The 13,425-nt window shown below is 34.9% G+C and overlaps 1 protein-coding gene and 1 long non-coding RNA gene across 16 annotated transcripts in view; one reads left to right on the top strand and one right to left on the bottom strand.

Annotated features, from left to right (window-relative positions):
* Positions 1-13,425, top strand: part of NRXN1 (neurexin 1) — a 1,146,744-nt gene that overhangs the window by 488,850 nt on the left and 644,469 nt on the right. For all 15 annotated transcript variants that reach the window (XM_033175737.1, XM_033175738.1, XM_033175746.1 and 12 more), the window contains one exon: positions 6,571-7,009. In XM_033175737.1, coding sequence (XP_033031628.1) covers positions 6,571-7,009 — 439 coding nt within the window. The remainder of the gene's footprint in view (positions 1-6,570; positions 7,010-13,425) is intronic.
* LOC117062320 overlaps positions 1-13,425 on the bottom strand; it is a 74,863-nt gene that overhangs the window by 35,870 nt on the left and 25,568 nt on the right. The gene's annotated exons all lie outside the window — the stretch shown is intronic.

Raw genomic sequence — 13,425 nt, forward strand, 5'->3', positions numbered from 1 at the left:
CTACTTTTATTTGATCATAAAAGAATAATTTTTGGAGGCTATAACTTTTTTTGTGTAGTGTGCCAACTTTATAAGTGCTAAAATTTGCTTTTGAGCCAAAACATTTTGTAGGAACATCTTTGTGCTTAAACCAAATTTCTAATTTTTTGAAATTATCAAATATTGTCAATGTATTTATATTTTGTTACGTCTATTTTGTTATGTTTATTAAACTAGTTTATTTTCATTGTAACATGTTCTGTGGAACTAGGCATATGCACAGGGAAGTGAGTAAAATTGTATTTGATTATCCTGCCATAGTATGTGTCTAAAAATGCATATCTGATTGAATTGAAAGTGTCAGAATTGAAACATAATTTCAAAATAAATAAGTTAATGTTGGGGATGAAAGTTGTAATATGCTGCGCTTCCTTTTCTGAGCTCTTTTTTACCCAGATCATGGCAAAGCAAATGCAATTTACCTGCTACTTACTGGATGGCGCTTGTACTTTTCACATGCTGCCTAGTTCCTGGTTGTATTTGGACACAGTGAACTAATATAAAGAGATGGTGCCTAGAAAGATCACAGCTAGGTGAAAATAATAATTAAATTCAGGTACTTGAAATAAATATTTTCACTTGATCTTTTTTGTTTGTTTGTTTGTGTTTTTTTTTTTTTTTTTTGAGACATAGTCTCGCTCTGTCGCCCAGGCTGGAGTGCAGTGGCGAAATCTCGGCTCACTGCAAGTTCCGCCTCCGGGGTTCACGCCATTCTCCTGCCTCAGCCTCCCGAGTAGCTGGGACTACAGGCGCCCACCTCCATGCCCGACTAATTTATTGTATTTTGAGTAGAGACAGGGTTTCACTGTGTTAGCCAGGATGGTCTCTATCTCCCGACCTCGTGATCCGCCCGCCTCGGCCTCCCAAAGTACTGGGATTATAGGCGTGAGCCACCGCGCCAGGCCTTCACTTGATCTTAATAGAGTAAAAGCATTAACTGCATTTTAAGCAAATAAGCAAAAATAAGCATCAAAGCAACAGCCCCCTTAAATAATTCTTAAACCGCACAGACTTTTAAGATACACTTTTTACATTCTAAATTACATACCTGTTGAAAAACTGCAATATCATCTTGGAAACAGAAATAGGCCCTCTGCTATCACTGGACTTGAAGGGACATTTTAATCAGTAGATGAACAATGAATTCCTCTACTTGTGACATTTGATTCACTTAGATATATTTTAATGAGAAAAAATGAAGGAAAAATACTGGTTTTTAGAATGCACATGTAACTCATTGAAAGGTTATCGTTTTGCCTGGTGACAAACAGCTATTTGATTGTGAATCTACTTAGCAGCTGCTGTCAAAAATAAAGATGAATTACCTGCTGAAACAAAGATAAAGTTTGAGGTTAACGTCATTAGATATTCAAACAGGATTAGACATGATCATGAAGAAAGACATGCGATGGCTCTGTGCCTCCAGGTATTTATTGATAAAATAGAATAATGTTACTTATTTTCTAGGTAACATTATGGTAATAGGTAATAATGATACCTATTTTCTAGGATGCATATGAGAATTAAACACACTAATATATATAAAACTCTTGTAACAGGACCTGCCAGAAAGTGAACTGGTAAATCTTAACTGATTATTGTGACGGCTTTGGTGATAGTGGTAGCTGATGTTGTTAGATACCACAAACCCTTTCATGGCTGAAAATACAACTCCTAGGTTAGCTAGCCTACTATGTATATTTTCTAGTTAAGGAACTTTACAGAGAAAGTCTGTTGTGTACATCCAACTGCAATGTAAAAATCAGCAGGAAAAAGGAAGTCCCAATCTGCTGAGTACCTTTGATCCTGCTGATCTCAGCACTATTTAATTCCCTTAAATATGGGACCAATTAACTACTGTCTACCTTCTTAGCTGTTGCCTTTGTTATGACAATTAAATTTTATAGCTCCATCAATTCAATGTAAGAATAAGAAATGTTATTTATAATATTAATAAAAACAGTGAATATTTACTTGAGCACTTACTCCATGCTAGGACCCATTATTAGTTCTTTAACTAAAATATAATTTATTATTTACAGTAACCCTAATGTGGTTGATATCATTGTCCTTTACAAATAAAACACTGAGACTTGGCAAGGTTGAGGAACTTGCACAAGGTTACAGGTTTGCAAATGGGTGAGCTGGAATTCTCTCTGAAATCTCACTTGAGAATCAAATTCTTAGGCCTCACTCCTTATTATCTGCAAGTATGAAAGAGAAAAGCAAGATAGATTAAAATATGAGCCATTCATGTTCTCTCAGGGAGGGTCATAACAAAGTCTAAATATCTAAATAACACTAACTTTGGTGCTTATTTCACCATCCTGCATATTACCATGGTTAAGGAATGAAAAGTCTTCACCATGCATGTTAATGAAGTTAAGACCGTCATTGTAATTTCCAAGCTGAAGCATATATTTATATAAAAAAGTCATTATCTGAGTAGCAAATATTTTCACACTGAATTTCACATATTCCCACTCTGTTGAAAGAGCCTATCTATCAGTTACCAGTGCTTCAGCACCATCTGTACAAAACTTAGATAGATACAATCCTTGAGGCATGTCTGTATACCTGAAGATGCAGTGAACATTCTCTTTACTAATGGATTCATGTTTCAGTATATCTGAAAGTAGAGAACAATATCCTAGCATCAAAAATCGCAACTGGAGAAAGCCAGAAAGGGGGCAGGAACCACAGAGCATCTTTTATGTCTATCCCAAATCACACAAATTAAGGGTAAAAAAGCTCAAGAATTTATAGATATGGCATGCCTTTCCTTTATAGATGTCAGTTTCCAAAATTAAGAAACTGAGACAGAGAGAGGTTAGGGACTTGGCTTAGTAATAGCTTTGAGATTGAACCAAGTTAATATGCAGACGATTAAGCTCCTATTCTTTAAGTTATTTTTTTTCTCTGCATTGCTGTCATGTTTTCAGGATTATCTTTAAGATCAAAGATAATACTCAGTGATTGTCTTCCTCAAAGGTGAGCTCTAGGAATGTGAAGACACAAACATATTACTCCTTATTCTTGCATATTAACATGGAAGGGAAACTTTAAAAATTCTAACAAATGTTTGAGGAAATGGGAAGTAAGCCCATGCAGCAGGGAAGTAAAATTCAACATTTTGAATCACTCTTCAAAAAAAATCAGTGTCCCCAAAGAAAACTTGGTTGTATTAAACAGATCCAAATGAGTGTGCACAAATATCATCAATTGTTATGATGATACAATATATAGAAATGTGTTCAAAAGTGAAACATGTAAATTGCAACTTTTGACATAAGAATAAAAGATGTATGAATAATTCTAAGGTGTTCTCATGATCAAGTGCCACATTATTTCAGAAGGAAGCAAAAATAGCTTACACATGAATTTTTAGAAGAGTTAGAATACTTACTAGCTACTCATTATTCTAATTGAACTAGATTCAGTTCATTTTAAGAGTAGGTCTAACTTTAGAAAAGTAGGGTAATTATAAAATCTGGGTCAGATGAAATAGTATAAATCTGAGAGCCATAGGCCTACCAATGCAAAATTGCTTTTCTGTTTTCTGGAGCAGCCTTTCAAAGAGTACAAAATGGGAAGAAAAAAAAAAATACACACTGTGCTTCTCCTCAAGATAGTTCTTGTAGGAAAGAGATAGTTACTGTATCTGGAGATAGTTCTTTTCTACAAGAACTATCTTGAGGAGAAGCATAGTGTATATTTTTGTGTATAAACATCTGGAGAGTTTTAACTCAGGCATTCTTCATTCTAAAAGGAATTTATACCCCACAAAATGTGTTTGATGATGAAATTTCCCAAAGCGTGGGCCAACTTGTCAATTATGAACTGGATATGTACATAAATTTATGCTTTTTCCTAGAGAAATAGGGCAAAATAGTAACTAGTTTATGAGATTGGTCCGCAATATCATATTCTGCTGTATTTTAATTGTAGGTCTAAATATTATTATTTACAAAAGCCTATAATCTAGGAACTAGATTTGAAAAGGTGAAGGAAGAATTTTATTCAACTATAAACAAATATTTATTGAGCATCTTCTCTGTGACAGCTACTAATCTTGGTGCTGCGCTGTGGTGAGCAATGTTCTTGCCAGTATAAAGCATATAAAGTGTTGATGCTGGTGGAGATACTTTTTTTATGAGAGATGCATGGCTAACCTTAAGAAATTTTACCAGGGAATTATCCCTACTTTTTGTTTTTACATCTTCCTGAACTTTTTCATCACCAAGACACCTGATTCAGTTATAAAATTAAGTCTCATTGAAATCCTTGCTCAGACTTAGACTGTCCCTCATTCTTCAACTTTATGGTGGCTGATGTCAGATTCAAGAGACAATATACCAGGTATAAAACCCACTTGTTCATGTCAGAAACACTCAATTCTATTACAGTGGTTCTATTATAGGTATGAGTGTTAGCATTGATCAACAGAAGCATCATTTGGATCTGAAAATACTTATTCTTGATCAATATCTATGTCAAAAGAATGCCCACATACTAGAATATAAATCAATAGGAAAAAGGAAAAATAATATAGGTTTGAGTCGCATGAAAGTGACAGTGAGAAGCGATAAAACTTGGAAAATCATCCTTGAAAAGCATTTTCTCTGCCTCTAAAGATCGCCAAAGAAAGGAAATCCTAAATAAATGTTTCCAAGATTTAATAGATCTTTCACTTTTCAAAAAAAGTGTTCTTGAGAATTAATGAAATTCCTTTTTGTTATTGCTCAAGTTCATTCTCTCTTCTTTTGTTGTCAATAGATGCTTGTTAAACCATTGTACATATTTGTTCAAAGAATAAGGGATATCATGTTCTTTATTATAATCCTTCTTCAAGATAAAGGTAAACTGAAACACCAGGCCCAGCATTGGAAAGATGTGACTTATTTAGTTGGCACAAATAATGTATGAAAACCCATTATATGTGTGGGCTTAATTTCTAAACGTTTTCTTATCATGGATAAATTTAGAACTAAAATTTATGTCTATTAGATGATGATAAAGCGTTAATTTTTATTATCATGTATTTTGTGTAGTTAATATTTATTGAAATCTTACAGTGTACTTGGCATTGGAATGAATGCCTTTATGTAGATTTTCCCACTTATATGTATTTTCTTATTTAATTATTATATTAATAATAATTATGTGAAATATTATTTTCCTTTAAAGGAGTGAAATAGGCTTACAGAGATTTCCCAGTTCAGTAAATCTGGAGCCAGAATTTGAACTCAGGAAGTCCAATACCAGAGCATAAACTCTTAATTACACTGAAAAATAAAGTATCCATTAACAAATCCTATCAGGAAACTCATCAGTCATCTTTTGGTTCAGTTGGCCATGGGTTTGGAATAACTACTGTGTTAAGTTGGTTGACTTCATAGCACTAATCAGATAATAGGCTGTCTTATTTTTCCTGTTATATATATTATATAAAATACCCATGCCATTCCTAAAAATGAAAAACAAAACATGCATGTGTGTGTATACATATACATTATATATATATGTACATTTTTACATGTGAATGAATAAATCTAGATTCTAGCAACTTTGGGAGCTTTGAAATCTGTAGAGTCCCTTCTTAAAAGAAGCTAGATAGTTATGTGGACCTAGATAACTAATTCACCCTTAAGTCATTATGGTCTATGTATTTTAGAAATATGATTATCCACTGTATGCCTTTTGTAGAGAAAAGGTGTCCTTCTCTCTTTATCTTTATGTCAAAATACCTTTGAATTTATTAACGTGATGGGATAGCAAAAGTATGATATCATTAACCCTGTCAGTTATCCAATGTGTTAATTGGAATCCAAAAAGCCTTAGGACCATCAACAAGCACTCAGAAGTGCCCGGCCTCTTTCACTGAAGTGCCTTGGAAAATGAGAGTGCAAGACAACCCTTGCTCAGCATTTGTGTAAATTAAAAGTGAAATGGATCACCAGTAACATAGGTTGAATAGATTGAGGGGAAGCACCATATTCTACATGTGGCAGTGTCATGTTACTTAACAGTAACAGTGTTCAAAGGTATTGATGCAGGTCTGGGACCTTCTGTTATATATATATATATATATATAATGGTATCCAATTTCAAATGCTTAAATGATGGGAAAACTGAATTACGTCAATGCTTATATTTAATTTTAGATACATCATAGAGAACTATGAAACAAATAGCTTTTATAAGTTCAAGTCTTAGCATGTTAATGTAGACATGAAATTAAAGATATATGCAGATTTTTAAATTATTTGAGTTAAATACAAGCAGTTTGTGTATATATGCACATTCATGTGTGCGTCTGTACACACATTATTTGAATTAAATTGTTATGGTTATTGTTCTATGAATTGACACTTGAATTTTATTTGCCTGAAAAGTGTTGCCTTTATACAACAAAATTAACTAAATGCTGTGTGCCTTTTTATGCTGTCCTTGCAAGTTACGTGAGCTGATGACAAGTTTCAGATATTAAAATGTGGACGCTAGTTTCTCACTGCTTTCCTCTGCCCACAGGTTGTATATAAAAATAATGATGTGAGGCTGGAATTATCTCGACTTGCCAAGCAAGGAGATCCTAAGATGAAGATCCATGGAGTGGTGGCATTTAAATGTGAGAATGTTGCAACTTTAGACCCAATCACCTTTGAAACCCCAGAGTCTTTCATCTCTTTGCCTAAATGGAATGCAAAGAAAACAGGCTCCATATCATTTGATTTCCGTACAACAGAGCCAAATGGCCTCATCTTATTTAGCCATGGCAAGCCAAGACATCAAAAAGATGCCAAGCACCCACAGATGATAAAGGTGGACTTCTTTGCTATTGAGATGCTAGATGGTCACCTCTACCTCCTCCTGGACATGGGGTCAGGTACTATAAAAATAAAAGCCCTGTTGAAGAAAGTGAATGATGGAGAATGGTATCATGTGGACTTCCAAAGAGATGGACGGTCAGGTAATCTTATCATTTTTCTATGCTGTTTATCGGCCGAAGCACCCCACCCACCCGTGCCATTCCTAAAAGTGAAAACCAAGACATATTAAAGATTTCCGACATTTGTTTCTTTAGAGTAAAAGACATCGCCTGATATTGCTTCTGTTTCACACCATATAAAAATCAGAAAGAGCTAATTCATCATCATAGTGGGGCATCAAAGCCCAAATGTTCAAATGGCTCCTAGAATAGCTTCTTAAATGAACTTTTATTGGGTAATCAAGTGCCAAATCTTGCAGAAAATTTTGTCTTGAATTTAGCAAGTGAAAAAATTCAAAGTTTTTGTATTCTCAGTTTTCTCTTATGTTACTGGATGTTTGCAGGTAACCAAAGTGGCAAATATAAAATATGAAAAAAAATTAGAATGATCCAGACACAAAATCCTTAGTTTGGTACAGAACACTTTAGGATGAGTCTATGGTATTAAAAACACTTTAATCAATAGAGTAGCATTTCAAGGACAGTGGCAAAGCTCTGCTGCCCTTCCAAACTGCTTTCCTTTCTGATGAAAGGTATTTGGAATTCCACCAGCAAACATTCTGCTTCCTGTCGCTGCACTTTATTTCTCTCAGGGAGGAGGGGTAAAGGTGGCAGATAAAGTTTCCCCGAATACATCACACTTACAGTGAAATTTGGGAGTGTTTTAGGGGGCTTAGTATGTTGAATAATATGAGCTTTGAGGGGAAAGAATCATTCAGGCAGCAGAAATGACATTTGTGGGAATCCTGGGAAAGAGAGGGAAGGAGGGAGGAAGAGAGAGAGAAGAGAGGGCGAAAGAGGCAGACAGAGAGGGAGAGATGGGAGGGAGAAAGAAATCTGTTTTAAGTATACAACTACATTTCTTTAATTCTCTTCACCCCGGTCTCCCATGCTTTGATTGTCCTATTCATACATAAATCAAATGATCTTATAATAGAAGATAACTAAATTTAGACCTATCTACTCTCCTTCTTTACTTTACCCACCCCCAGCCAACTCTAAAATAAGCTGAATGCTTCTTTTAGACCCAGTAATCTGTGATAACCATCGTCTTTCAGAAGGGCCCTGTTGAAGACCTGGGGCTGAACTCTCTTGCTCATACCCTCCTGGCATGGGCTCCCTTGGTGCTTGTTTACTCCCAGTTTCTCTGCAACTGAACTATTTTCTACTTCCCTCTTATCCCTGCTTTTTTGTTCTGCTGTTTATAGATCAAGAAGACTGTGCTTGCCTGTTTGGAAATATGTTTTTACCTAACAAAATAAAGAAATAGAATATATGGAAATTGAGAAGGAGTTGGGAGTGAGTGTGGAGAGAAGGAAGGTCAGAACCCATTGCTCTGATTCCCAGATATATCGGAGACTGTGTTTCTGATTCATTCCTCTCTGGAAACTTTGTCTCCCTAAATATTCTAACTTTCCTAAAGAAGTCTACAAGGAATTGAATTGCCATTTCTTCTTCTTCTTCTTCCTCCTCCTCCTCCTCCTTTGCCTCCTCCTCTTCTCTTTCTCCTTCTCCTTCTCCTCCTTCCCCTCCTCCCCCTCCCCCCTCCTCCTCCTCCTTCTTCTTCTCCTTCTTTCTGATTTAAGCTGACAAGAGTTCATTGATGGGAATGCAAAAATATAACAATAATGATAAGTGTTCCCCTCTGACTCCCTCCAGCCTATCTCTGCCGGAGATAGCAGTTAATTTGGTACATATGAACTTTCAAGCAGAAGAATTTTAAAGTAGTGGGGGCATGGGCTAATCTAGTGCTTTGAAATACTAGCTTGTGGATGCTATAATTTGACTTAAGATAGATCTAGAATAAAATTTTGAAAGTGACTTTCAAGAAGAGGTATTTTAAGTCAGATTTTATAATACCTTAAAACAAAACATTCCAAGAGTAGTGGTTCACACCTGCAATCCCCACACTTAGGATCGCTTGAATCCACGAGTTCCAGGCTGCAGTGAGCCATGATCATACCGTTGCACTCCAGCCTGGGCAACAGATCAAGACCTTGTCTAAAAACAGCAAAACAAGACAAAAGAACCCATATCAGATTAAAAGGGTATCTTCTGAAAGTTCAGAGGAGAAAAAAAACACCAAACATCGAATCAGCTGCTTTTCATTAACTTAGAAATGAGGTATTTTCTAACTATATGAATATAATACATGATCAATTCAAAATACTAGTAAATACAAAATAATGTAAAAGAAAAAGGAAAGTATTCATTATTCATTTGAAAACAATGATTTATATTTTTGGATATCTCTTTCCAGTCTTTCTTCTATGTAGATTGTATGTGTGTCTATATATGTATGCATATGTTTCTCTCTACATGTATATGTGCATATATATGTGTATATATATATGCATATATGCATACACACCACACATGCACATATACACATACAGAAAACAAAGTTATTTTGAATATTTTATGAGATTTTTATTATAAGGAGAAAGTATTGATGCAATCTAATTAATTATCAGAAAAATACTGTAATCTTCAAGCAGAATAAAATCTACTTTTTCTATCTAAGCTCTTTAATTCATCCAAATTCCCAAGAATTTATTAATTACTCTATTTGTACCCTCATTGGAGAAGGTCAAAAGTAGATCATATCTACTTTAATTTACAAAGCTCAATTCTGTATGGGAAGAATAGAAACACATTCTAAGGAAGTGTTATTTGCATCTAAGAAAGAAAATAAATAAAGCATGAGATTTTTCTTGGAATCCAATGAAAAGATCAAATTACTATGCTTGGTGCTGTTTTGATGGTTAAGAACTTTTATGTGATTAAAATTTCAGATTAGTGAATTGGAACAAACAATATAAAAACTAAAGCTCATTCACTAAGCCAAGTTCTGTCCTTTATTAAATTGGAAAAAAAAAAAAAAGCTCATAGTATGTTAGCCTAGCTCAAGGGAGTTTAATGTAGTTTTAATAGCTGCAGCTGTTAATATTTTATATATATAGTATTTTAATTAAGTTCCATATTTGCACACTGCATTGGTTTGGTATGGAGTAGCCTTTTAAAACTTGAATGAATGACTATACTTGCTTTTATTTTACTTAAAGGATATTTCTGATTTGGCTGGTGAAACACTAAGATTCATAGGTCACTTAAAACTAAGAAACATGGAAATTCATGAAATAATTTATTTTACCCATTTTTATGTCAGTTATATTCAGGGGCTATATGAAAATTATTTTTCATATAATGTGGAGAAAGGGTACTGCTATGACAAGAGGGTAACACGGGCTCCTTTCTGACATACAGATGATGAGGCCATATCTATTGATTTGCCTGGAATATTCCTTAGCTCAATATTTTAAAAGCCTTATTATCTCTGTTATTAAAGTAAAGGGAACCCAGGCCTAAGAGCAGTTCTTTCTGCTGTTGACCATTGGTTGGCCATACTAAAGTAAATAGAAATATAATGAGACCATTGTGGTCATTAATTTGCGGCCAATATAAGTAGTGGTTATTTTGGGATAGAACTAGGGTTAAGATCATATTTGGTGGACACAAATGATTTAATTTTAATATTACCCAGTTCATAAGGTTCATAATTTCCATCCCAGATAGAGAAAATTGTATTTTTTTTTTTATCCACAGTTTCTAGTACATTTCTGGGTATAGCAGTTGTTCAGTATATATTTGGTATAAGAAAAACTAAAGAATAAAAACATATAAGTAGTACAGTGCCAAACAACTCCTAATGTTCTAAAAAAAATGGCAGCATCATTTTTTTACATTTGGAGAATAATGGCACTCTTTTAATTGTAAATGCAACTTTTTTAAGTTAAAGAATTTGTTTAAATTACATTACTTTCTGAAAACAGTTTATATGATATAGGATAAAAGGTGGTATTCTCTTACGAATACAACACCATCCTCCAAGCCCAGATGTTTGAAATAACCCACTGAGAAAGTTAAATAATTATTAGAGAATGTGTAAACAAAAATGACAAGTTTTTATGAGAACAGGACTTCTATCCCTTCTTGGTCATGAGGTCCCTATGTCATTTTGCAGACATATAGGTAGCAGGAAAATCCATCATGAAAGAAGGTGGTAACTCCTTTCTGAGGACTGGGATATGCAGCCACAGTAAGTGTGCTTTTGACAAGAACATAGGATGTCCATCTTTCTGGTGGCCTTCCCTTTGGTTCTTTGGTCTTTAGTTCACTGAAAAGAGTATATCAACCCCTTATTCAATGAGAAATAATGCCTTTATGTGTAATTTTCTAAAACTTTCTCATTTTTGGCAAAACTGATTTTAACGGGTTATTTCTAACGTATGTTCCTTCTTCCAATCCGAGACATGGGGAAAAATCACTCTAATTTCCAAAGTTTGATTAATTCTGCTTGGCTATAGCTATTCTTTATGTGCAATGCAGCTTTCTTCCACTGCTTGCTCGCTAGAGGATCAGCGACGTGGAAAGTCAAGTGGGCTGAGCCATAAATGGCACTTCCAGATCCTGCACTAAGCTAGCAAAGAAGGAACCATACCAAGTGCAGGCATGATTTAGTGAATCAGAATGGATGACTTAAATGCTGCAAAATGTAGATATCCTCTGTGGATAACTTAGCTACTAACAGGGCAAAATGCCTAAGTCACTGGAGTTAATAAATATGATTGAAGAGGCCCATTACTTTGCAATTTTTGCAGGACTTACAGTTGAACTTTTTTTTTTTTTGGTTTTTGTTGTTTTTAAACCAGTCTCCCTCTTTCCAGACTTCCCCTTTGCCTATTTTCTGGTCCCACCCTCAACACAAAACAGCTGCTCAGGTATTTAGCTGAAGTGTGAATGGAGCTACAATTAGGATGAGATTAATGATTGTTTTCTGGGGCACAAATATTGTTTAAATTTGTGTTAAGCTCTTTGGCTCAGTCAAGGGTACCCTCTCAAGTATTTTTATAGCAAACTGCCAGTCTTATTTTATTTTATTTTTTTGTAAATCATCATTATACATTGAAATCAAAGAGAAAACTCATTATTCTTGTCAAAGTTGGCTTGTGTACAGCAGGGTACAGCAGATTGTATCAGCGGTTATTCAAGGGTAAGCCTACATTTAACAGCTAAGAAGCCATTGAGATTTGAATTGAAGTCATAGAGTTCCCTTTTAAGAACCAGAAATTACAGTGGGAAAGGCACAAGGCTCTCTCCAGAGCACATAATTAGAGGTTTATAGTAATCACTGTTTGATGTGAACAGCACTTTCTAGCTGTCTATTACCAGCACTGATTTCTGTGTATACCATTCATGAATCACCACGCTTAAACATTTCTACTTGAACAACTATTAGACAATTTCTCCGCTTAGGTCTTGTTTGAACTTGCCCTCTGACTGTTAACGTTCCTCCCATGCCTCTGCCTAGTAGCCTATTACATACATTGAAGTAATTTTAAGTGCATTTATAATACTTTGTTTCATATCCATACCCATAAACCACTATTCATCAAAGGAAAGACCAAAATACCTTACCAATAATTTACCACTTCTTTGACCATATGACCAGATGGGTCATTTTTGCTTAAAATTGTAATGTTAAGTTGTATTAAAATGTTTATATTTATTTATTCTGAAGAAGTTTATAGAAAAAAAGTCATTTATTGTTTCTCCACACTCAAAATATTTTTTATATTTGTACATTTTCCTTCAGTTTTTGTTAACATGGATATATATATATATATATATAATATAATTGCAGTTAGAATATAAACATAAATTTTCAGGCTATCTGTTTAATATGATACTATGTACTCTTTTGCTCAAGATTATCTAAGCAACAAAATTTGTTTTCTGGGAATTATGGAATCATAAGCAAAGATTCAGAGCAGAGCTTTTCAGAAGTACCTGAGCTAGGCCCCCGGGGGTGTAGAACTTAAATGTATTAACATATCTAAAGAAAAGAAACTCACAGGGGCAAATATTAGCGGTAATCATCTGAACACTGCTTAGCGAACTTGACAACTTCATCTGCACTGTAAAGATGGAGGCAGGTCATTTAATTGAGATAAGGGTGTCAAGCCTTCCCGGGCCAATATTACTATACATTTCCTTATCTCATGCATTCTTCTTGTTCAGAATCCATGTTCCCCATACACTCTTTTGATTAACATTTAGTTACCATTGTAAGTCTGTTTAGAGTGGAGGGAGAAAATAGATCAGTTATATATACAGTCAGCCCAGCCCCCCGTTTTTTGTGGGCTTTGCATCTGTGGATTCAATCAACTATGGATTGAAAATAATTGGAAATGGCCGGGCGCGGTGGCTCAAGCCTGTAATCCCAGCACTTTGGGAGGCCGAGACGGGCGGATCATGAGGTCAGGAGATCGAGACCCTCCTGGCTAATACAGTGAAACCCCGTCTCTACTAAAAAATACAAAAACTAGCCGGGCGAG

This window comes from Trachypithecus francoisi, unplaced genomic scaffold (assembly GCF_009764315.1).
Source record: "Trachypithecus francoisi isolate TF-2019V2 unplaced genomic scaffold, Tfra_2.0 Lachesis_group17, whole genome shotgun sequence".
Lineage (NCBI taxonomy): Eukaryota > Metazoa > Chordata > Mammalia > Primates > Cercopithecidae > Trachypithecus > Trachypithecus francoisi.